The sequence below is a fragment of the Eurosta solidaginis genome, chromosome 1, assembly GCF_040869045.1.
Source record: "Eurosta solidaginis isolate ZX-2024a chromosome 1, ASM4086904v1, whole genome shotgun sequence".
NCBI lineage: Eukaryota > Metazoa > Arthropoda > Insecta > Diptera > Tephritidae > Eurosta > Eurosta solidaginis.
Window position 1 is genome coordinate 347,547,132 of NC_090319.1, and position 25,565 is coordinate 347,572,696.

The following is a 25,565-nucleotide window of genomic DNA, read 5'->3' on the forward strand; positions in this document are numbered from 1 at the left end:
TACTTTACGGCATTGCTTTCGCTGGTATTACGTCGAACGACGTAAACACTTCGTTGACAATTAGCTCCCGCTGGCCCCCTCCCCGCCTAAGACGTGCCACTGTATATTAAATTCGAAGATAATAATATTGTAAATATTTAAACTAGAATGAAACAAGCATTCAATTAGAGTATGTGTTTTCTACAGACATCATTCGTTGCTAATAAATGAGTGAGCGAGGTTCGCAATTGAAGTTAATCCGAATATTGGAATAATTCCTAGAATTTAGCACTGAGCTATAGTTTTACAGTGTTAGTGAAGTGTTATTTTATATAAATTTTGAGGGTGACTTGCCGAAAAATATTATAAGTGTACCGCCGCTTAGAAGAAGGTAGCAAATTAAAAACCCCTTTTTAAATTTTTTAGTGATCCGTGATATTTGAAAATTATTTGTTTATGAAGCATATAATTAGATTGATAACCATCATAATCATCACAAATCGGCGATAAGACGCCTAGGCGATTTTGGGCCGTTGAGTAACAAGTGACGCTAGTCAAACGTGCTTCGCGCTAACTGAAGCTAAGTTAAAGCACCAAAAGTCGTCAAGTTTTCCTTCACATATCTCTAGCAACTCGACGAAGGTATCATTTTCAATCTGCTGCAAAACACCTAAATCTGTGGTAATACTTTCTTGGCCGGAACATTTGCATTATCTCGCATACCATGACACGTAGGCGTTTAGCGTTTTATGTGCAGATAATCTGCGTTGAATTCATAGGAAAACTAGAAGAATAAAACAGAGGATGCCTCAGGATAGTGTGCTATCCCTACTTATGTTTAACTTCTTACATGTCTAAGCTTCCTGCCCAAACCGAAGGAGTAATTATAATAACCTATGCGGACGACAGCACAATAACAGCAATGGGATCTGACTCATTAATAGATGAGTTAATTTTCAAAATAAATGGTTATCTTCCCAACCTTTCTGGTTTCGTCATGTCGCGCGATTTGACACTATCATTGAGGAAAAATGTATCAAATAAAAAATTAATTGGTCAGCCGCTCATGGGATACGCGCAGCCAGTTTGATCGCCTGATTTAAAACTTATAAATTTTAAAAGGCTACAGACCTACCAAAACACTGCACTGAAAACTGCCGAAGGATGCTTCCTTATGAACCCTAAACATCGCCGACATACTGATGCAAAAGAAATCCATTCAAAGGGGCAAAGATAAATTCTGTTTAGACAGTATTTGCTGAATTTTCACAAACCAGGAGGGGGATAAACCTACATGTATGACAAGATTCGGCAAATGCCTACACAAAGCCATTACTAGCTCAATCGTGACACTGATCCGGTAAATACCTTTGGCGGGTCTTGCCCGGAGAACTCCGTTATCAATATACGTAATAAAACTTTTGCGGAAGATTAATATACCCGCGGTAGGTATGGCAGCGACTAAAATACGCAAAACATTCTAGGGGCTGTGCAGCGCAACCCTATCAAGCGTTTTATTGCAATTTATAGCTTCTCCAACCAATTTTCAACCGCACCCACCCCTGGCAAATCCTGTTTCTTTAGCAACCGAGGCGACTCCCAGCTCCTCATGGAAGTAGCGGGTGGAGGGCGTGATGGCCTAGAAGATGCAATGGGGTCATATTAAGTCGTTATCGAGGTGGTCGGGCTTGTACCTTAATGGTGCTTGTTACCAGAACATACCGGATTTATATCCGGTAAAGCACCGGTTACATTGATAACACTCCTCAAATTCTTCGGGGAGTTTTTTCATCGCTACAACAACAACAACAAGTTAACCAGACTCCCCAAAGAAACTCTTTCTTATCAAGAAATAACCGCGACATACGAAATTTAAAAATTTATAAATGGAACGAAAAACTACAACAGTACAACAAGTTCAACAACAATTCTAAGCTTATCAATGTACCTCCTTTGACACTCACTGTTGGCATCGCAGGAAAGATCATAAATCCAAAGAGTCTGAGAACGATTCCGTGTTCTGCCTATTCCGTTCATGCCACAGACAAATACGATGCGATTGTAGGCCATGATTTTTTTCATAGAAAAGAACTTTACTTTTCAACTACCTAATTAGTCCAAGGTAGCACTAGTTCATTTAACTTCCTGGGCTGACAAAAGCAAATGCGCTAATTTCACCGCAAAGCCTTTGAGCAGCGCAAAAAACGGTGTTAAATGTGATTACTTCGAAGATATACAATATGATGCAATGATTCGCTTACATCAAAGTTGATACTTATATCTTAAAATTTGCATATTTTGTAGTCATTAGCTTAAGGTTCTGCCTTCTCTGGTCTGAATAACGAAACGGTAAAGGTGAGTCTTTACTTGTGCGTAGATAAGATGAAGTTTTTTCTGTCGTTAATGAAAAATTCATGGCATTTCCACCGTTTCCGGTGAAACACTTCGAAATATTATCGATAAAGAAATTATCAAGATAAATTGTATCTCGTTTTTAACCGAAACGATTCGTTAACGTTAAGAACGTTAACAAAAACGTGATTCTTTATGTTTGAATTGTACTGGCTATGCATGTAATTTGTTTGTGTAATTCGTTGGTGGTAATGTCAAAAATACTCTGAGAAATATTCGTACTGTCAAAATTTATGAGAAAAGTTGCAATCAGCTTGGCTAATGCTTTCACATTTAATGACTCCGCCAACAATCAGCTTTGCCAGCATAGTTTCAAATTAATAATCAACATAAACGATTTGATTTCGTTTTGATATGACAGAAAACGAAATAAAATCATTTCGTTAATTTGACGCTCTTAACGTTAATAAACGAAACGAAATGACTTTGTTTCGTTTATTAACGTTAATTATCGTAACGAAATGATATCGGTTCGTTGGTTAAGCATGCCTGGTTTCACGTATGCTGGCTAAACAAATAGTACATAAAAAACTTGAACTGCTTTATAGAGAGCCCTTATAATATGATTCTGGTACATAGTTCTTTTCGGAGTCGCAAATTAGACGCGATCTGCATTCATACCTTGTAAATCTAAAAGCAGTTAAATAAAATTTACAACGATTCAGGTGTTTAATACATACGATGCCGATCGTTAATTTTGAACACATAGCAGTAGCGTAGTGAGGGGGGAGCGGTATCTTGCCCCAGGAGCGCCAAACGGTCCGCAATGGATAATGTCGTTAACGGCTTAGAAAGAAATTGTAAGAACTTGTGTGAAGGTTATAGTACAGATTTCGACGTAACTGAACTATTTATCGAAATATGTGACTGCAAAATATTACGTCGCAGTAGAAAATAAATTGAAACTAAAACTATGTTAGAATTGCTTACTTTTATAATCTCGTATGGAGATTGATAGCTGCGAACGTTCATTCCAAAAAAATATTTGGCCACGGGTCCAGAAAACCTCACCACGCCACTGATGATCAGCTACCCTACTGTGAGACACTGGCGTAAAAGAACACACAATTATCTTGAAAACTCTCTACACTATTGTTTCCACTAACACAATTATACACGAACGCTGCTCGGCTGCTAAAACTGCCACAAGCACAGAGATTTATTTCGTTAATATCATTTTGTTTTCAACCTTAATGATTAAATTTCGTTTCGTTAGTTTATTTTTTAAACGAAACGAAATTATAATGATGAGTTATTTTTGCGTTTTATGCTACATTTACACAGACCTCAAATGCGTACTTCCAAATAAGTGATTTGAAAGCGTTTACATTAGTCTCATTCGCATCTCGTTTAACCTTCCCTGCAAGACCCGACTGCGAGGGCACCAATCTATAGCAAGAAAATGCACCGACGTGATTGATTTAACAATATTACGTTAAAAAAAAATAAATAAAAAACATTACAAATCCAAAGCAGTTTTTGGTAGAAGTGTCAGTTTGGCTTTAAAAAACTAGTAGAAACTGCTATTTATAACTCTGTTACAGAACTAAGAATATTATACGTCGTTTAACTATTCGTGCTCTTGCCGGGTTTCTTTAAGTAAGAAAATGTCAAAACCAAATCGTCTGTGGATCGGGTTGTGTCGATTGCATTTGCAGGCCCGAATGCGATGAGATACGCTCAAATGAGTAATTTCGGAAATACGATTTGTAAGAGGAAATGCGTTGCATTTGTAATTTTTCGCCCAAAATGACGCATTAGTGCAGTGTAAATGTGATATTACCGAAACGATAAAGATTACAGTAGTTTGTAAAGCATTTCTGATTCTTACAGCAAAATTTTTTTATGTTATTTCAATGTCAAAATATCAAATTTCTATGTACATAGTATAATAAATTTTCAAGGATTTATTTCATACTGCTTTCTTGATATAGAAAATTAAAAAAAAAACTTTAAATCTTGTTTTGTCTTTAAATTTGAACTTTCAATTATTAATTGTTATCTTTATGAGTAAATTGGTGTCGCACAATAGGAATAGGTTGACTTTACTGCCTTTTTGCCAATTACGGCAGTATAAATCCTGTAACTCTTGACAACATGCGCTACATTTGACTGAGTATGTAATCCAATAGCAAATTCATCGATTGACTAACAGATGTCACTCTCTCGAAATCCCTCGTCTTATCTTTGCTGTTTTTTGTCGCGGTATCATACTAGTCATGCTTGATACGCGATAGATACGCGATGCCGGTTGAGAGCTCCATCCAAGGAAAAACAAGTCTTCCTTTAACTTAGTGGCAGTCTCTCCTTTAATCAGCTTCTATCTTTAACTCATAGCTGTAATTACTCACATTAAAAAATATATTTTTAGCAGAAGTACATTTATCACTTATTTCGTAAAGCGAAATTTTTATTTTAAATTTATTGTATTTTAATTTTACAGAACATTGCTGTTGATTTTCTCATTGTAATTATTCCTGCAAATTTGATTGCTCAATTAGTCAACCAATTATTTATCTGCTCCTGCACACACAAATACATGCGTACACACCGTTATGGTAGATAAAAAGCAAAATGTCCACCGCAGAAGATCCGTAATATGGGGTACAAAAAACCATCCCGACCTGGATGAACAAAATGATCCTTTTGAAAAGATTATGGAACGTGTTGGCGATCATGACCGCTTTCAGCGTATTTATAACTTAGCATTCGTTTTGGCTTTGGGATCTGCTGGTTCAATGGTATATATGAATATCATATTGGCCCTCGATATTCCAGAACATTGGTGTTTGGTACCAGGACAGGAACTAACAAATTATTCACTGAACGAATGGAGGCGTTTAACGTTGCCAATGTAAGTATTTATGTTAGTTTTTTATATTCTCTTACTAAGTATTTACAATAGCGTGGTCCACGTAAAAATAATCTTTTTATACCTTTCATGAAAATGAAATGGTACATCAAGTTTGTCACGCCTCTTAAAATAGTAAGTCCTTAAATGAGAAGACATAGGCCCGCCAATAAGTATCATAAAATGATCAGAATGACGAGATAAGTTGATTTAGCCATAAACGTCTGTATATCTGTCTGTTTGAAAGCAAACTAGTCCCTGAATTGTTGGTAGACCTTGATGAAATTCGGTGAGCTAGTATATTTTTTTGTATGATTATTATAACGGGGTTTTATAACCTTTGGCCATGTTTACCCAAATATTAGCCCACTGCCCAAGCCATCAGCTGTGCATTCCTTCCTATTACATACTAGTTCTACCCTATGCGACAGATTTTGTTAACCATAAATTAAGTGACGTTTGGTGGTTATGAAATCTTGGCCTAAAATGTATTGCTACTGATTTGCGCACCATTCGTTAAAGCTCGTGTATACTTTCAATAAAAAATCTATAGATTACCATATTATCTAACAGCACGTGACTGCCAGACTTTCGCTATTTTATAAAAGCCGAAATTTTGTCAGCATATGCATACATCCAACTGAATTAGGAATGTTGGGTCATAGTGGCTTTAGCAGATATCGTCCAAAAGATGTGCAAAAAATAGACCCTGCTATCGTCAGTGTATAAAGATCGATTTTCATATGTTGCCTTCGCAACGATATAAACAGTCACTCCGGATTTTTAGACGCTTTCCATAGTGGCTTTGTTCAGCCAGACAGTTTTTGCAACACAAAACTGTACTTTTTCATAGTACAAAATCTAAAATGTCAAGTCTCGTTGGCAAATTGCTTCAATGTTCCTTCAAGCCAGATTGATTTAAAGTCTCTGACTGGACAAAGCCTCTGTGGAAAGCGTCGAACAATCAGGATAGTGACTTTTCATATCGTTACGAAGACGAAAGTAGGATCTATTTTGATGCAGATTTTTTGCACGATATCTGCTAAAGCCAATATTACTCAAGCTTCATGCGCTAACGAAATTTCAGCTTTCATAAAATGACGAAGGTCTGGCAGTCACGGGATCTTGCTTTAACAGAACTTTTATGGGAAAACGAAAATATGGTTACTTTTTTTTGAATAAAAACTCTTTTTTTTTTTTATTTAATAATTTGGGAAAATGTAAACAATGTCACATCAGGAAGGACAATGCGACAGCTGTTTCGATTGTAAATCTCTTCCTTTTCACCCGGAAGGAGATTCGAACCCGCACTCCTACGATGGTTGAAGTGTTACAAACGTATTCAGCCACGTCACGCCTAAGTTGTTTCCATATTTTTTATTTCCACAGCATATACTTCGTATATTATCATGTGTCAAAGTTATGCTTTTTGCTTGGTTGTATTTATAAAAAAACAAAGAATTACCAATGTTGTCTATTTGTTTGAATTAAGCAGGAACATTGCTTTTAAATGTATGAAAACATTTATTTGAAGCATTTTTTTGGCGTTTAAAAAATATTTTTTTTTGCTCGTGGTCAATAAACCCGTAAAGTATGCTTCTAAAAATATGACTCCTTATATTAATTAATAAATATATATATAGGCGGCCGCCGTAGCGCGATGGTCGCGTGCTCCGCCTATTACACCGAAAATCCTAGGTTCATGCACCGGGAAAAGCAACATTAATATTTTAGAAACAAGCACTATGAGTATATTTCTGCCATGAAAAGTTTCGCAGTGAAAACTCATCTGCCTTGCAGATGTCGTTCGGAGTCGGCATAAAACTAAACCGCCAATTTGTAGGAAAAATTAAAAAGCAGCACGACACAAATTGGAACAGAAGCTCGTCCTAAATTTTCTTTGTAAGTCATCATGTCTTAGATTTGTTGGTTTACTTATATTAATATTAACGTGGTCGATATTGCACTTTTCATTCCTTCATACAAACTGCACCGGTAAATTTGGTTTTACATTTTCTGATATGCCGAAGTATCATGCAGCGAAGCATACCACTTCCGAACGAGCGCAGAATATCACATCACGACACATGACCGTTAATTTTTTTAAATTTTTTTCCCCGAGGGTGTTGCCCATATCTTCCATATAAAAACAAATTTTGTTCATGCGGTGTATGGAAAAAAATGCGAACACCCTCTTGAAACTTGCATATTATTACACTCCAGTTAGATGAGCTACAAAACTGCACACTCAGAAATGTTTTGAAAGTTTTTAATAAGTCTGGAAAACTGATGAAAATTTGATTTCAGCTTTGTCTAAGCTTTGAAATGTATATATGTACCTATATGGGGTATTCCGTCCCATTTCGACCAATTTTGAACCCGACCCTTTTAGAATTGGCTGAAAGTTTTTCTTCTTTTTCCAGCTTACGAAAGACTTTTTTCAGAATTTTTTCATCCAACTCAAAAAAAGTTATGAATTAAAAAAAAAACAAATTTAAAAAAAAAAAGATACCAAACGGTCAATTTTTGAAAAAGTTATAGCATTTTGAAAACAAAAACGGTGTTTTTTTAAAAATTCATAACTTTTTTGAGTTGGATGAAAAAATTTGAAAAAATTCTGAAAAACGTCTTTCGTAAGCTAAAAAAAGAAGAAAAACTTTCAGCCAATTCTAAAGGGGTTGGGTTCAAAATTGGTCGAAATGGGATGGAATACCCCATATATAGTTTGTGTTATAGTTAGAACATATATTAAATTGGAATTATTAAAAACTAATAAATAAATATTATTTGTGAACAATACCGTTTTAAAGGGAGACCATATTATTTTTCACATAACGGTATATCAACATTTATAAGCTTAATGCCTAAGAAAAGCAAAGAAGACATTTAGATTTTCATGAACATCTTTTAGTTTGTGTAGTAATCTCGTATCTAAAATTTAGTAGGTATGTTTTATATGTATATTGAAAGCAGCTAATTGAATAGTTTTTCTTCTCTTAAAAATACGAATACTTTCATATGTGCAGAATATATGCGTTGTAAATACATGCATTCTACCATTTTCGTTCCTTACATTTTATAATAATCAACAAACCGTTTTGATAAGTTTTATAAATAAATACATGGATTTGATCTCAATAACTGTATTTGATTTGTATGCTTAGTAGGTACATATCGATGGTTGTTTGCACACAGATCCCAAGTGAGGAATTTCAAATTTCGCATACTATCAAAACTTAGTATTAAACGTTTGAACCACTTGAACAGAACCGGGGTCCTCATGGACCGGCCAGTTCAACCTACCAACCTGAACAGAACCGGTTCAAGTCTTGCCTGAGTGGTTCGAACCACTGCACATGACCGTTTCGATATTCGAGGCGGTTCGCAGCCCTGGTTGTAATTCTTTCCCTTAGCATGGATTTATTTATTATTTGGATTTATTTATTTCAATACATATAGTAGTATATACCCAAGCGCTATTTGTACAAGAGTCGTTACCAACTGTCTCGCTCATCTGCTTATTTGAGCAAGTTGAGACAGAACTACTGTGCCAACAGTTGACCTTTATTGAACCAACGTCCAAGCTGTTTGGATATGTTATGTTATTCTCTGTTACTCTATGGAAGTCCTTTTCGCACCTTATCAGTAGAAATAAATATTAAAGTTCAATTATTTTATTTTATTTATATTTGAACACACACACAATCACATAAATTTGTTCCCAAATTGCAGGCAAAAGGATAATCGTGGTTCTAGCACCTTCAGTAGCTGTTTGATGTACAATGCAAGTTTTACAGATGCCGATAATTTGCAACACTGGAACAAAACTAAGCCAAACGTTACAGGTAAGTAAAAGCTGTTCTGTATGTTTTGAAATGTTGATACTACTTTGACCTTATCTTTATAAAATATTTTTGAATTAACTGTTTTTATCAGAGATTGAAAAGTTGTATTATTTTTTTATTAATTTAATTCATTTTTATGTTTTAGACTTTTTTATTTAGCTTAGGAAAATTCATATTTTTAGTGTTTTTTGAGCTTTTCCTTTCGCTCGCCAAATAAGAGTTATTTTTCAGTTTGTTTCTTTTAACTTGACAACTATACTGAAGTCTAACAACAGACCTAAAAATAACACTAAGCGATTTCAAATGTATTATAAAAAAACGAAATCAATGACAAAGAAATACTGAATATGTATTTGTTTAAGTGCAGCCACTTGAAAAGCGTGGCAATAGACTAACGCGTTGGATCTCTCCTATCTTTGCGGTAGAACTCAAAGAGTCATTTTTAGAAACATTTGTTCGAATGTCATCGATGTTCCCTCCGGTGTGCCTCAGGGCAGCCATCTCGGTCCTATTCTGTTTTTGCTCTTTATAAACGATATTTCCACAACTATAAAATATTCTGTACTACAAGCGGATTTAAATTGTTTAGCTACTTGGTGTAATGCGAATTTTGTGCAGCTCAACATAGAAAAATGTAAATTCATGGAATCCGCGTTATCAAGTTCATGTGGATAGACTAGAATCAATTCAAGAACAGTTTTTACTTTTCGCCTTGAGAAATCTTCAATGGGAGTCTCCGTATGATCTTCCTCCTTACATTAATCGGTTAAAACTAATAAATCTTCCTACCCTTGTAAATCGTAGAGAAATGCTAGGTGTGCTATTTATGGCTAGACTTTTAAATTGATCGATTTCAAACCCATTTCTTTTGAACGAAGTAAACTTGAATGTTCCATGCCGAGCTTCAAGGAATTATAGACCTATAATTCTTAAACAATACAGAAGCAATTTCCAACTAATGAACCTTTTCTATGTTTGTGTGAAGATTATAACTCTTACTCGAGAATAACTGATGCGTCGGACTCGCTCTTTGCCATAAAAAAACGGTTCTGTCTTCTCTTAATAATTAAAAAATTATATTTATACTTTTAATCTATTGTATTTGTGAATCTATATTTCTCAGCTGATGAGTTTCTCTGTAGCTGAGCAGTTTTAGATCTCGGCGCTTAAGAAGCCACTCAAAGACTCGGTAACAATAAAATTTATAAATTATAAATAAAACATAAATAAGAATTAGGATACAAAAAAAAAAAAATAATAATAATAAAAAAAAAAAAATTGTGTAAGAATTAAAAAAAAAATAACAGGATTACCCTGGTTTCATCGGGCCACTTGAGGGCAGTGCGCTGCCACAACGTCCGAGCATAAAAAAAAACAAAAATATTATTATACTATACTCTCACTCCATTTATATGCTACTCTCACGTTATTGGGCTTAGCAGCCTTCTTGCCGTTTTTGAGTATCTGCGACTATATCCCACTGTCACTCCCGCACTTGTGGAGCGTTACTTGATATGAGTACTGTATCGATACTTTGCACCAGATATCGTGTCCCAAGGTGGTCATGCTCTTTCAACATTTGAAACATTGTACCTCTAACAAGTAACAGAGTTTATGTCAACAACTTCAAAATAGAATTACCTTGTTTTCTTGTATCATAGTCAAACAGATGATTTTCGGATGTTTTTTGTATGTGGGGAGTGAGCGAAGAAGTCAATGTCAGCAACAAAAGCACATCTTTGCTAGCTCAAACCAACAAACTGACAAAGCAGACATTGTTTTTAAGAGAGTTAATCTGGCGCCCCATCCCACTCTCAACCCCACTCTCACTAAGGCTTCCACCACAACTTCCACTCTCACTCCCATTCTCACCCCTACCCCCCTCTCCAAACTTTCACTCCCACTCCCAATTTCAGTCTTCACCTCAGAAGCTACTTCACTCCCGTTCACAGTTTTGCTTCCACTTTCCCTCTCACTTGGAGTGGGGTGGAGACACGATGGGTAGAAAGGTGAGTGAGTTAATAGGAGACGAGTAGTTGACATTATGCAAATATAGGCCAGCTAGCTTTTATGCTAAGATACATATATTTATATAAAATTTCCACGAACAATTAAATATTAACGTTCATTGATTTTGCCTTCTATTCGCATACTTATTCACCTTTTATAATTATCTCTCTTTTTTTTTACAGAATGTCAGCATGGCTGGAGTTATGATTTGACTTGGTACGACTCAACCATAGCAAGCAAAGAAAATTGGGTTTGTTCCAAGGATTTGTATGTAACGAATGTGTTCGTGGTAGCTCGCATCGCAGAAGTTATCGGGTCATTTGTGCTGGGACAAATGGGTGATATGTAAGTAGCTAATACAGCACAAGCTGGTATTAATTAAATTGTCCTTTTGACGAACAGTCTGCTGGTTTTCGATTCCAGTTGGATTGAGGCCAGCAACAAGTGTATAATTGAAAATGATTTTTTTTGCTGATACTTCTTCAGCTCAAATTCAGTTATATATAACTTAACTTTGCAATGTTTGCTATTTGACAATTAACATTTTTTTGTGTGCTTTTTTATTTTTTAACTGATTTGGTTTAGTTATGGACGTCGTATTGTTTACTATATCAGCGTGGTATTCTGTGTTCTGGGGCGCTCATTATCGACATTTGTAACCAAATTTTATTGGACATTCATTTTCTTGACGGGATTAACAGGAGTTGCGGTGAACAGTTTGTTTCAGTCGCCACAAATTGTTGGAATGGAAATATCTAGAGAGTAAGTTTTGCAGTTTTATTTTGTATTAGAAAATATTTCTGTACATAAAAGTTCTTAAGTATTTTTATTGAAAATATTATTTAAATAAATAAACTTGTACGAGGAAACCAATTTAGTTAAAGAAAAATACAAAAGCTTGTAAATTTTTATGGAATTGATATATCAGTAAGCTGAGTTAGAGGTTTATGGCCGGTTATTATAGCGCTAAAGTTTTTTATTTGTTCCTTCCCCGGATTTCGATGTTTCCGCATCTTCTTCAGGGAGTATTTTTATATATTTTTTGTAATTACATCGAAACACATTTTTAGTACGTATAACCACACTGTTTTTACTGTCTACTCGACACACTATAAGAAAACTCCATGAAGAAAATACGTAATCACCGAAATGTTGAGCAGAGAAAACGAAAATGAAAATTTTGCTTTACAATTTAAAAACAATTACTTTGCGGGATTTTCCTTCTAGGAGATTAAGACCGAGGTTCTATTCCAATCTGCGTCGTGTTACTTTTAGAATTTTCTTAACGGGACGAGACCAACATGTTTTATTCTGACTCGTTATTCTTATAAGATTCTAGTGGTTATTGTAAGATATTTGTAGAACCGTCAAAAATAACGACCTCGTTTGACATTATTTATGTAAAGAGATTTTATTGTACAATAGTAACTTTTAACAAATTATTTCATTGTTTTTATCGCGTAATTCTCTACCGAAAGAAGTGATGCTGGTTGTTTTTGAATTAACAGTTATTCAGTAAAATTGATTGCACTGTCTTCCGTTCAACCGAGGGTTACGTCAAAGGACGAATTTTTGTGGTAATTTCAACAGAAGATAAACGGTCTCAAGAAAACAATATTCTCTAAAAAGTACAAATTCTCAGGTCCGGTTTTTCAGTTTTCGGTTAAGCTAAGCTTAAACAATGTTTGCTCGAACTGAAACCCCCACTTATTTAAAGGACTTTTTCAGTAACATTTTAAGGCCGCCTTTGGGTTAGCTTGTTTTGTACGGCGACTTTGGATTTTTGTTATCTAGATAATTTATACATACGGTAACAGCTGAATTTTGTTTACCCAACAAACGTGTAATAAATATTTCTGGAGTTGATATAACATCATTCTGTAAATTTTCTTAAACCTGATAGTCCTCAAGTTGGTACCCAACATCTTTTTCCAATCACTATCCAACCTTTGAGGAATTCTTTAAAATTTATAGCTCTCGAGTTTAACTCCAAAGTCATTCTCGAATTATTCTCTAACCTTTGAGAGATTTTGAGAAATATACAGTCCTCAACTGAACCACCAACACATTTCTCCGGTTCATATCCTACAGTCGATATCGAGTTGACGTGAAGTTGAAAAAAATCTTATCCAAGGCGGTACCACAAAGCCTACAGCTGTTTTTTTGTAATTTATGCAAAACTGATTCAATAGGTAGTTGCGATGGATCATAATGAACAGAAATATCGGTTGAATTGACTTGTAATTCGGCTGATTTTACAATAAATATTTTTGTTTAGTATCTTAAAGCCATTCATAAGTACATTTTATTACAAATTATTTTATTTATTCAGACAAGATCGCAGCAAAATTGCAATTTATCAAAATTGTGGTTGGTCTATTGGAACATCGTTTATGCCGCTGCTTTTCTGGTGTTTACGTGACTGGGTTAGCTTTATGTGGGTGACGACTTTACCGACAGCAATAATCTTAATTTTCTACAAGTAAGTACGCCATTAAATACTTTGTCTGAATGCTAATAGCAAACAAATTATAAAGTAACAAAAAGCAATGTTATGAGCATTTAGCTATAGGTTCCCTGCGAAAAATCGTGCGATTAAACCCTAAACCGATTGGTCTCCGATTGATCTCTTTTGTCCACATTTGCTCATAATTCACCCCTTTAGTTCCTTTCGGATACATTTGGGATTAGTCAGTTTGAAGTCAATATAGCCCGTCTTAAGAAATATTAAAAAAAGGCAGCGAAATAAGTAAAATAAAAAAGGTTACAGGTGATTTAATCGAATTGTATAAGAAAAATGCATACCGAACCTAAATTACTAGGACTTAACGACTACGCCGCAGTTAGGGTTAAATTTTCGGAGAATATTTTTTATTGCTTTTTGAAAAGCGGGCAAAGAACGTATATCAAATAGATTTGGTGGCTTGGCAAACCCTTCGATTGTGTTTCTGCCATGAAAGATGCGACTTGTCCCTACTGGAGTCGTTATTGAACCGAAAAGGGTATAGTTTTCATATGTTCCCATATGGGTACAAAGGGGATTGGTCCTATCGATTCTTTTCGGGTATAAATGGGTACAATTAACCCCTCCATAGGCCATGCTGAAACAAAGGGTATCAGTTCAACTCATACAAAGAGATCAAAGCATACATCTTTGTGACCCATCCCGGATTCACCCTAGACTAATCGCATTTTTAAACGGTTTTATTTAGCTTGACTTGACAGGCTGCACGGCCGTTATGAACGAATTTTGTAATTGAAATTTAAGTAACTTTCCGATAAGCTACAAGCTTGAAACTTGGTATATAGTTCAGAAGCCGATGACAATGCAATAATAAGAAAAAAATCGCCGCTAGGTGGCGGAAGGATCGAGATAATCACAAAAATCGTATTTGTGGTCCGATTTGGCTCATATTTGGAACACATAATACATACATGAATAGAAAACGGCCTGTTAAAAAAACCGCTGCTAGGTGGCGCAAAGATCGAGATATTCAAAAAAGTCGTATTTTTACTATAGGTACTAGTAATCACACTCCTCATCAATCTAGGGCGTTGACCAGGCAATTAAATAAAAGCGTTGGACGCGTAAAATTTCTATTGATAGTCATATATAAGACCAACTGAACCTTAATAAGATTAAGCTACGCCTCACATTTTTAGAAATTATTTTCTAGCTTTTTGTATTATTATAAGTATTGTTTTCAAAGTTCGGGTGTAACTGGACGATATATCCTAACTGAGGGTTATCGAACAGTTTCAGTTTTTTGACACTAAGTGAAAAAAGGGGATGCTTTTTAATGATTTTGGCCGATTTTATTTAAAATATTCATAATTATAAAAAATAAGGATAAGTACTTTCTTCACAATATTTCAATTCTTCTTCCAGTAATTGCTATCTAGACGCAGTATAATAAATGGTCGAAAAAGGAGGAGTGAAACAGAAATTTCAAATATTTTAGTTTCTTAAATTTCTTGTTATAATAGTATTTTGAAAGTAAGTTGGTCTTTGATCCTTAAAAAATGTTTATAAAATGGGGGTGGTCCTTACCCAATGTGGGACAAATATGTGACTTGATACGTCAATGGAGAAAATGCTTGATTGTTTTCGTTTTCATTTTCTTCTTATAAATACAATATAAGTAAAACAGCATACTTACAACTTTTTATAAGATTTTGTCGGGCATCATTTTCGAAAATTAAAAAGGAAAGGTTTCGGCATTTTCAATGCCAATGTGCCACTCCTTAAGCTGGCGTAATCTGCCTAGGAGTTGCGTGCACATATGAAAGACCACTACAGATCCAATCAAACTCATTTAATTGTTTCTATTTCAAATGCTTTCGCTATACAATGGCGATATTTCATATACAAGTCGGCTTTTATCTCTCTTCCTTCCACCCATTTCAAACCATACTTACCTATGAGATTCAGTGTGTCTCAAATTTAAGGACCTGTATGTTTTTGTGCGCCATTTCAATGCAAAGATTGCCGTATTTCTTGTTATTTTTGTTACTTTCCATGTTAATTCTCTGAATGCAACAATTTAACTGCCATCGTCTTCATTTATTGCAATTGATTTCTCCATAGATATGCCGTTGAATCACCACGTTGGCTGATTAGCAAACATCGATATGGTGAAGCGATCACGCAATTGAAGAAAATTGCAAAAATAAATGGACGCCGATTGAACTTGACCGAAAAGGATCTGACTAGAATATACGCCGAGCGCACAGATGATGAACCGATATTCGGTATGGCTTCGCTCTTCAGTGGCTGGCATCTGACGCGTAATACTACTATTATGAGCTGCAGCTGGTAAGTGAAGGGGCGATTGCTTGGAATTTCAATTGTTTTAATATATTATTATTATTTATTACACAGGTGCGTTGTTACAATTTCCTACTTTACACTCGTTCTACTTAGCACGCACATGGGAGGAAACCCGTTTTTGAATTTCGCTTTACAAAGTGTAATAGAAATACCAGCGTATGTGATAGGCAGATATATATGTAAGTATGAGCGACAAAACTGTATATGTGTCCAGAAAAAGATGTCAAATGCTCAATAGATTATTATGTACTATGGAATAGCAGATATATCATGCTCATTTAGGTACATTATTTTATGAGTTTTTTTTATCTTAAATAAAAATCGATATCACGGGCAGCCGCTGTGGTGTGGTGCTGACATGCCGCGCCTATCACACCTAAGGTGCTGGGTTCAAGACCCGAGCAAAGGAACAACAAAATGTTAGAAACACGTTTTTCAGAGAAGCTCGGCCTTAATCTTTTTGAAGGTAAATCGCGCCAAGCATCTTTTTGTTCCAAAGGCTTAAACAGTCTGACTAACAGTTGACTATTATGCGGGACTCCTGAAAGTAGTTTATAATTATTCATTTGCAAACAGCTTCTTATTAGCACGTTGGATGGTCATATAGGATTTTCATACCAATATACAAAATGTATTATCAGAACAACTATAATTATTTTTACCGTGAAACCTGACACATGTTGTGGGTACATCCCACCGTTTAAAACATATTGGTGCTTAAATTTTTTTTGGAGTTTTTGTTTTCTGTGTATGTTCAAAACTGGAAATATTTTTATTTTATTTCTGGTACTAAAAAAGAATAGAACAATGCATATTAACAAAAGGGGTGTGTACTTGCATACAAATATATGTGAAGTGAACAACCATTCGCGAATATGTATGTATATACATATAAAAATACCAATAAATAGAACTTTTGCTTAAGAATTTTAGCGAAAACTCCAAATTTTTTAACTAAAGAGTATTTTTCAAGAAATATATGCGTTCTTAACTAATAACAACATTAACACGCATATGTATATACAAATGCCAGGCTGATATGAAATAAAAAACAATACGTTCATACATCCATACATACCTATAAATACACTCCTGAAATTAAATAACGCATTCTGTAGCGGTTTTTTTCCGAATACGTACATATGTTTATTTTGATCAGCATATCCCTTTCATTCCCCCGCAAATCTTCCCCCTTTTCTTTTTACTCTTCTTGCCCTTTCTCTTATCTAACTCTTACTCTCATTACTCTTAATCTTAACTTATCTTAATCCTACTCTTCTTGTAAAGCTCTTATTCCTCCGCCAAACCATTTCATTGTTCTCACTTTAACTCATACTTCTTCTTCTTTCCTTTACTTTTCCGACTTCCCACCAACTTCTTCTACTTTCTTTTCTCCATTTCCTTTTTTTATTTTCGCTTTTCTTTCGATTTCCTTTTGTCAATGTAAAGATATTGTAACGAATTTACTGCAATTCCCCTTATTTGCAATCTTCTACTAACGTTCGAATCACTGAACTGTTGAATAAATAACTCCACTATTCAATAATGCAAAATGGCCTTTATTAAAGTTCTTCACAATATGACGTACTTCACAATAGATAACCACTACTGCTCGCCAGGTGGCTTCTCAAATCAAAACTGATTGTAGCGCATCTACTGTTGCTGCCTTTTATACTCTTTGATTTCCTCGTTGCATCTTCTAAGCGCTTCCAGAATTTACTTAGTTACTGCTATACAATTATAGCTACATAAGCACGTATATAGCTTCTCATATGCGCGTGTATTTGTGAGCGACACTTCAACAATTACAATTCCATACTTTTGTGAGCATCTCAGATAAGATATCTGCATGTGTTTGTGCGTTGCTTCTCCGCTGCGTGTACATACATATGTGTAGACATAATGATTGATTCGTTTATGTAGATACATAATGATTGATTTATGGATGTGCATACAAGTCACTCTTAGCATCGGCTTAGAGATGACAGTACCCCTTAGTGTTGCTAATATTCGTAACACTGCCCTCCACCTAAGTCTGATCGTCCCGATCAGACAAATCTCTCGATCTAACCGCCGCTAGCATCTCCAATTGTACCACTCTTCTACTTCGTGGTTTCCCAAATGTTTGTATGCGGTAGATGGTATCACTGATCTTCTTCACAACTTTGTACGGGCATTTCCAATTGCACCGAAGTTTGGATGGAACACCTTTCCGCCGGTGAGGGTTGTATAACAGTACCAAATCTCCCGCCAAGAAACCTTCCGAATTATTGTTCTCATCGTACCTGCGTTTCATCTTACTACTCATTATCCTGGATCGTTCCCCCGCACTCAGTTGTTTGGCCAATGAAGAACTACTTCGCAGAGCTAGATCTTGACGGATTGACTTTGTATCATCAGTATCGTCTTGACGTTTCACAACAGTAGTGCGCGCTGGCTTGAAACCACCCTTGCCTTCTTAATGGAAAATTCGTTCAGTCGTTTTAGTGTGTCGATTAGGGTTTGTCGATGCCAGTGATTTTCTCGCAGGTACCTTTGGTTTTGATTTATTTGGCCCATTCGATCCATTAATCTTTACCTTTGAATTTTGTGGTCTTGTCGAGCCTTCTTCACCAGTACTCGATTACTGCTGAACCCTTTTTCCAAACTGAAGTTAAGCGGTACATCCTGGTTCTCATAACGCATCACCCTTCTCTGCATATCGATCTTGATGTCATGGTCAACCAAGAAATCCACTCCCAATATGACTTCATCAACAATCTCTGCCACAATGAAATTGTGTAGAACCATGACCTTCCCAATAAAGACTTCACATATCACTTCTCCCCGGACTTGGTTATACTCGCCTGTGACCGTACGCAACCTTGCTCCAGGTAACGGTTTTATTCTCCTGTTAAGCAAGTCAAATCGGATTAAGGAATGAGATCCGCCCGTATCTACAGTCAGTACACGCTCCTTGCCATCGACATTCCCTTTGACGGTAAGACTGCTTGGTTTCCTTCCAATTTGCGACACAGATATCACAGGACATTCAACAGCTGGAGATAGCTCGCGATCTTTACATCTGGCACGCTTTTGCTCATCTCTTCCAGTTTTGCGTTTACGGCCACCCAAGTTGGAACTACCAGGACCAACATCGCAATGACGTGCAATGTGAAAGCATTTGATAACTCTTTCACTCCGCTTTTGCGATCCTTTCAGCGCCTCCAATATTGCGTCTGCCCACTCTGGCCTTTCTACTTCCACACGCGACGCTGTTTCCTGATTCAGAGCATGTGATACCGTTTCATTAAATGTTGGCTTTGGGTTTGCGTATGTAGCTCGCTTAGTTTCCACGTCCCGTATGCCATTTATAAAACTCTGGATTTTTACCCTCTCGGTATATTCCACGGGTACGTAAGCATTTGCGAGATAAGCCAATCTTTCAACATCCGACGCAAACTCCTGCAAATTCTCATTCGCTCTTTGGTGACGGTTTTGCAACTCAATTTGGTAGATCTTTTTCCTGTGTTCGCTTCCGTACCGTCGTTCTACAGCAGCCATCAATGCTCATAACTGGTACGTTCGTACTCTGGGATGGTCTATAAGATCTCAGCAGCTGGTCCTTTTAAAGCCACGAACAGTGCAGCAACTTTATCTTCAGCATTCCAGTTGTTCGCTGCCAAAGTCTTCTCAAATTGGAGCTTAAATACCTCGAAAGGAACAGAGCTGTCAAAAGATGGAGTTTTTACCTTCGGGTTGCTCGCTGGAACAGCTGGGCGATTTAGTTGTAACTGTTATATAAGACCTTTCAACGCTTCTATTTCGGCATCAATTTTGTCTTCGAGTTGTAAAATTTTTGCATCCTACTCTTCCAGGTTCGCAAAGAGCTGCGATGATACCTCTTTCGAAATTTTTGTCGACATTCCAGATATACGTGCCTCTTGCGGTTCCAGTTGAGATGACATATATGTTTTCTGTTCTTCCAATTGAGATAACATTTGCGACGCCATTTCTGAAATGCGTGCCTCCTGTGACTCCAGCTGAGATGCCATTGTCGATGTTTGTACAGATATTGTGCTCGTCACTGTCTGCGGGGTTTCGTTTTTTTCTCCCATTTTTGTTGTTGTTTTGTCGCTATCATAATGAAAGACATACTCCTCAGCATTGATTCCTTCAAATACCATAGCTACACTTAGTCGTTTTTGTAGCTGAGATTTATCGCCAAAATAGCCAATCCATGGACTTCCAACTCCTCCTTCAGTTCCTGGATCGTCAAATCACTCAACTTCGCCATGTCCAAGTTGTATTCCCAATCTTCGAAATTTATTCAACAATTCCTCTTCTGACACCAGTTATATCGAATTTACTGCAATTCCCCTTATTTGCAATCTTCTGCTAACGTTTGAATCACTGAACTGTTGAATAAATAACTCCACTATTCAATAATGCAAAATGGCATTTATTAAAGTTCTTCACAATATGACGTACTTCACAATAGATAACTACTACTGCTCGCCAGGTGGCTTCACAAATCAAAACTTATTGTAGCGCCTCTACTGTTGCTGCCTTTTATACTCTTTGATTTCCTCGTTGCATCTTCTAGGCGCTTCCAGAATTTACTTAGTTACTGCTATAAAATTATAACTACAGATGCACGTGTATAGCTTCTCATATGCGCGTGTATTTGTGGGCGACACTTCCACAATTATAATTGCATTCTTTTGGGAGCATCTCTGATAAGATATCTGCATGTGTTTGTGCGTTGCTTCTGCGCTCAGTGTACGTACATATGTATAGACATAATGATTGATTCGTTTATGTAGATGCATAATGATTGATTTATGAATGTGCATACAAGTCACTCTTAGCATCGGCTTAGAGATGACAGTACCCCTTAGCATATTGCATTAACAAATAGCAAAATAGTGCCAAAAATGTTTCTATTATTTAAAATTCATCACCGGGTTATGAGGTGCGTCAAATTTGTGCTGTTGTACCACTGACTGCACTTGTCAAATTTTATTAAAAGTTTGAAAAAAAATTGTAATTTTTAATTCCTGTTCTACCTATCTCGAAGTCTTCGAAAATATCATGTGTATGAAAGAATCTAAAACTGAGTATTCAGAAAATTACGAAATCTTTTAACGCATGAATTTTTCATTGATAACTAAACATATCAAAATTATTTTGGTAGGAGAAAATTTGAGTTAAAAGCTGATATTTCCCTATTTATTTCAGGCGATACATACGGGCGGCGTCTTACAAACAGCTTCACATTCCTTCTTTCATGTCTTGCTTGTATACCATTAATAACATTTGCTGCAGGTAAGGACTACTAAATTAGAAAATGTGTAAATTTATTCAGTTTTTTATCCTTCATATAGCCTGGATATAAAAATTAAGTAGGCTTACGGAAGTCGACATTTGCAGCAGTAAAAAAGAAAAAATACTTGTACGTTATTAACTTTGTTTCTATGTTTTTATTTAAAAATTAATTAGTTAGGCCAGGATAAATTTAGTCCGGTATAAACTCGAGTTAACTCGAAAAGTTCACAATGTTAACAGCATACAGGATTGGCTGTTTTTCATTGGAAATACCAGAAATTATTTCTTTTTTCCGTCTGAAGCTTCTTCGTCCTCATACTGGCTGCTGTAAAGAGGGTTTCTCGCAAGAAAAGTCTTGGACGGTTTAAGGCATAGATCGTCGGCCTCACGGCTTATGCCAAACGCTCACTCTCCTAATCTTTAGGGTCAACCTCTGCTTCTAAGCGCTAAAAAATTCTCAGTGCTGCACGCTAATGTGTGGGGGCTGCCTCACTCTCTCAAATTAGTAGACTTCCCCAATCTTATTCTCTAATTGTATTAGCTTGCCGTTTCATCATGGAGCTCGTTGAATTTCTCTTTATTCTGCTCTCCGAATCCAACGCATCCCGTGTAGCGCTTTTGTCTTCTTTCGCTGGCAACCATATTCTTCCTCTTCTCCTTGTTTTCAACAAAAGATATCAGGAAGGTTGCACTGAAACACAGCGGAGTATACCGTCTAGCTGAAAATCATCTTAAAGACACAACTGTTGATCACCCAAATCCCAAAGCCTTCCTATGAGGCCTTTTGGCATAGAAGGAATGCCGCAATGCTCGCAACAAACACATAGTCAAAAGCTGTGAAGTTTAGCTAAGCCATCTGACCATTGACAAGGTGCCTACTCTAGTAAAAGCTAAACTTGAGTAAGCTAGCAGTTATAACAAATGAAAATGTTGTGTTTCCACAAGATGGAGTGAACAATATGATGAAATTTTCCATACATTTCTTATGATGTCAACAAATATAGACTATCGGCTGGGAGCTGGTAGAAGCTACAGAAATCCTTGCTCTCTTGGAACTTTTTATTAGATGTTTTTGTGAGTTGGCCAGAAATGTATACTTCCAGTTACAGGCAGGTTAAAACAAATATTAATATTTCTTTCAAAATTTCAAAAAGTTTAAATGAAATCCCATAAAATTTATTCACAATTGGCTCGTCAGTTCGTTAGTCGGCAGTTGGCTTTTAAATTCAAAAGTTTTATGAAAAGAATTGGAAAATTCACAAGAGTTTCGTATTCATATAAAATTTGAGTTGTTTCTATGTATTCGAATACAAAATTATACTAAATAATACCACATACTGCGAATAGGAGACCTTGTGAATTGCCTGAATGCACACATGAAAAAAACTGCCAACCACCGATTAATCAGTTACGGAACAATTTTTGCATCACGCTATAAATTTGCTGCGCTATATTTTCAAAATATGTTGAATTATATTTCATAAATTAAAATTTTTTTAAAATCCCTCCCTCTCTTCAATTTTCACAGATATGAAATATGAGATCATCATGATAGGTGCATCATCGTTCATAAAATTCCTCAACGCTCTCACATTCTATACAGTCAGTTTGCAGAGTATGGAATTATATCCAACTTGCATCCGACAAACAGGAATTGCACTCAGCACTATTGTATCGAATGCTTTTGGGATTTTAGCTCCATATATTTTGTATTTGGGGGTTACTATTGATATTCGTGTACCTTACTGCATTCTTGGTGCACTATTTTTCGTCGGCTGCATAACAGCATTATTTCTGCCAGAGACGTTACACAAGAAACTGCCTGATACAATGGAAGAAGCTAGAAACTTTGGAATGTATGATGTAAGTGAACAAATGGTAAAAATTATAGATTATATTATTAACAAAATTTTGTATATACAGAAATTTTTCAGTTTACCCAAATTGCTGCCACAAACTAATGAGCCACAAAGTCCTGAAGAAGTCAAATTGAATTAACTATAATATATATAAAAAAATAAAAATAAACAAATCATTAGATTATTATATTAGGTCGTATTTAGTATAAACTGATCCGGTGTTTTGAAATATAAAATATTTCCATTGAATGTTATGTCTGTCTGCTATATAAGAAGTAACGAATATACTATAGGTGGATGTCAGCACAGTTTTACGGAACGCCGTTTACAAGACCACATTTTACAACCAAGAGCATCAACCGCTAATTTTCTCTACTCAATATATTTATTTAAAATAAGCTAAATACTCATTACTTGTTCTTCTAAAAACAAATTGTACAGTACAAAAAGTAAAATATACTATAAGGTAGTTCAGAATTGTGTGCAAATGGTCTGGCATCGTTGTATTTGCAAACCGGTGTAGTATTTTTACACAAAACGCCAACAAATTATACGGCTATTCATTTACTACGTCCTGGCAAATACGCAACATCAAAACCTATAGTTTATTTTTTCAACATTGAATAGCAAATCTGCACCTGTCAATATAAAACTAAATGTGAAAAAAAATTGTAAATTTAAAAAACTGTTCGTAGCTTACATTTGCTATTGCAACCTTTCTACTATGAAATGCACAAAACTCTGAGCTGCCTTTATATATTTTTTATCGTAAATTTGTAAAATGAAAACTATTTATACACATACGCAAGTACAGAACGCCAATATCAATGTTGAAGAGCAATATTTGTTTATTATTAGTATTGTTGTAACAGAGACGTTAGTAAGGACAACACGAAATGTCAAAATGTACTGCAATCAAGAATAAAAAATTTTTTGAACCCAAATGGGATATTGACTTTGCGCCTCCCTTAATTTAGGCCACGGCTGCATAATAATATTATTTTCAACAAAAAACGTAAACATATTTTTGTTTTAATTGTTTTTTCAATTTATTTTTATTTTTTTCGTCACGTTTTGTAAATTTTTCCCAAGTTATTTAATAAATTATTAAATAAATTAATTGCTTCAAATAAATGTTTTCATACTTTTAAAAGCAATAGGGCAATCCCCGCATCATTATTTTTACGAATAGTTTGGCAGATTCTTTTTTAACATTGTGAGTGAAATTGGTTTTCGTTACGTGGTCGTATAGCACGATACGTGACCTGCTCTAGACAAGTAGTTTTCCAAAAAACTAAGATGCTTTTTTACTTAGTTATCGGAATAATTTTCTTAAGAATGGAGAAAATCGTATAAAAAATGTAAAAATTTAATTGTGTAAGTGTCATTGCCGAGTCGAGGTCCGCAATATAACAGTCGAGTACTCTTATTCATTATTTCGTATTTCGAGAAATAAATATTCCATCATATATTTTTGATTGAAAAAAAATTTAAAAAATTTTTCCTCAATTAAATGAAGTGTTTTTTACAAAAATAAAAAATTACTACTCATTACTTTTCTGTTGCTTGGAATAGACTTGGTTTCTTAATTTTCTTTGATCTGTCGTGACCGCAGAACTGCGTCCTTGCCTTATCTTATCCATAACTAAATATTCTATATTTCGTACAAGAATTTATTTGTCATGATCTTAGTATGATGGCACCGATATATCCTGCTCAGACATCAAAAGGTGGCGTTCGATCAGGATCTACATTTTGGTGAGCATACAACTGCAATTGTATCTAAAATCCGGAGCCCTAATAAATCCTTAAACCTTGATGTATATTGGAACGATTTTCCGTCATCCCTTGTCAAATTTGGTTTGGAAACAAATCGGTTTCGGCGTTGTGCCATCATCTGTGTCGATTTTCGTTCTCAAATCTCTTGCCGGCAGCACTTTAGGTAAAGACAAAGAAACGCTCATTTACTCACATACACTTACAAAGCATTTGGTCGGCCGATTGCATGCTACGCAATGTTGGCCGCCATGGTGTGGTAGTAGCGTGCTCCCCCTAGCACACCGAAGATTCAGCGCTGAGATGCCGCTCGGAGTCGGCATAAAACATAAATATGCCAACCTGCCAATTTGTAGGAAAAATTAAAAGGAGCACGAAACAAATTGGAAGGGAAGCTCGGCCTAAAGTGTGCCTAAAAATGCTCATAAATAAACTCACTAACAAAGTCTTCGTGGCAGAAGTACACTCGTAGGGTTGTATAACCAGTACAGAGCGCTGCACCTGGTTTAGAGGAAATCTACGAAGTAACTGCATATCATTTGCCTACAGATTTCAACTTTGGGTGTTTTAGGCACATTACCAAATATTTGTACCAAATTTGCTGCTTACTATATGCGTGCATTTGGGTATATGATACTCGTCCCCTGCAGAACTTTGACTCTCTAAATTTTAATTTGACTGAGTTTTAGTCGTTG

At 35.7% G+C, this 25,565-nt stretch overlaps 1 protein-coding gene across 2 annotated transcripts; it reads left to right on the forward strand.

Annotated features, from left to right (window-relative positions):
- The first annotated feature begins 210 nt into the window (after positions 1 to 210).
- On the forward strand, positions 211 to 24,587 carry LOC137238026 (carcinine transporter-like). Of its 2 annotated transcripts, XM_067762543.1 has the most exons (11): positions 211 to 370; positions 4,835 to 5,245; positions 8,975 to 9,087; positions 11,280 to 11,442; positions 11,683 to 11,859; positions 13,430 to 13,579; positions 15,686 to 15,913; positions 15,980 to 16,107; positions 21,149 to 21,235; positions 22,764 to 23,098; positions 23,159 to 24,586. In XM_067762543.1, exons 2-11 carry the CDS (start codon positions 4,947 to 4,949, stop codon positions 23,231 to 23,233), a joined length of 1,755 nt encoding a protein of 584 aa, XP_067618644.1. In that variant the 5' UTR covers positions 211 to 370; positions 4,835 to 4,946; the 3' UTR covers positions 23,234 to 24,586. The 2 variants fall into 2 exon arrangements, with proteins under 2 accessions (XP_067618644.1, XP_067618645.1); XM_067762544.1 differs by lacking the exon at positions 21,149 to 21,235 and having other exon boundaries at positions 23,159 to 24,587.
- Positions 24,588 to 25,565: the final 978 nt, after the last annotated feature.

Excerpts from the sequence above, each read along its gene's own strand:
- LOC137238026 (XM_067762543.1), top strand. The coding sequence starts at position 4,947 with ATGGTAGATAAAAAGCAAAATGTCCACCGCAGAAGATCCGTAATATGG. Across the intron at positions 11,443-11,682 it reads CTGGGACAAATGGGTGATAT|TTATGGACGTCGTATTGTTT; the intron begins GTAAGTAGCTAA and ends GATTTGGTTTAG. Across the intron at positions 13,580-15,685 it reads ATAATCTTAATTTTCTACAA|ATATGCCGTTGAATCACCAC; the intron begins GTAAGTACGCCA and ends ATTTCTCCATAG.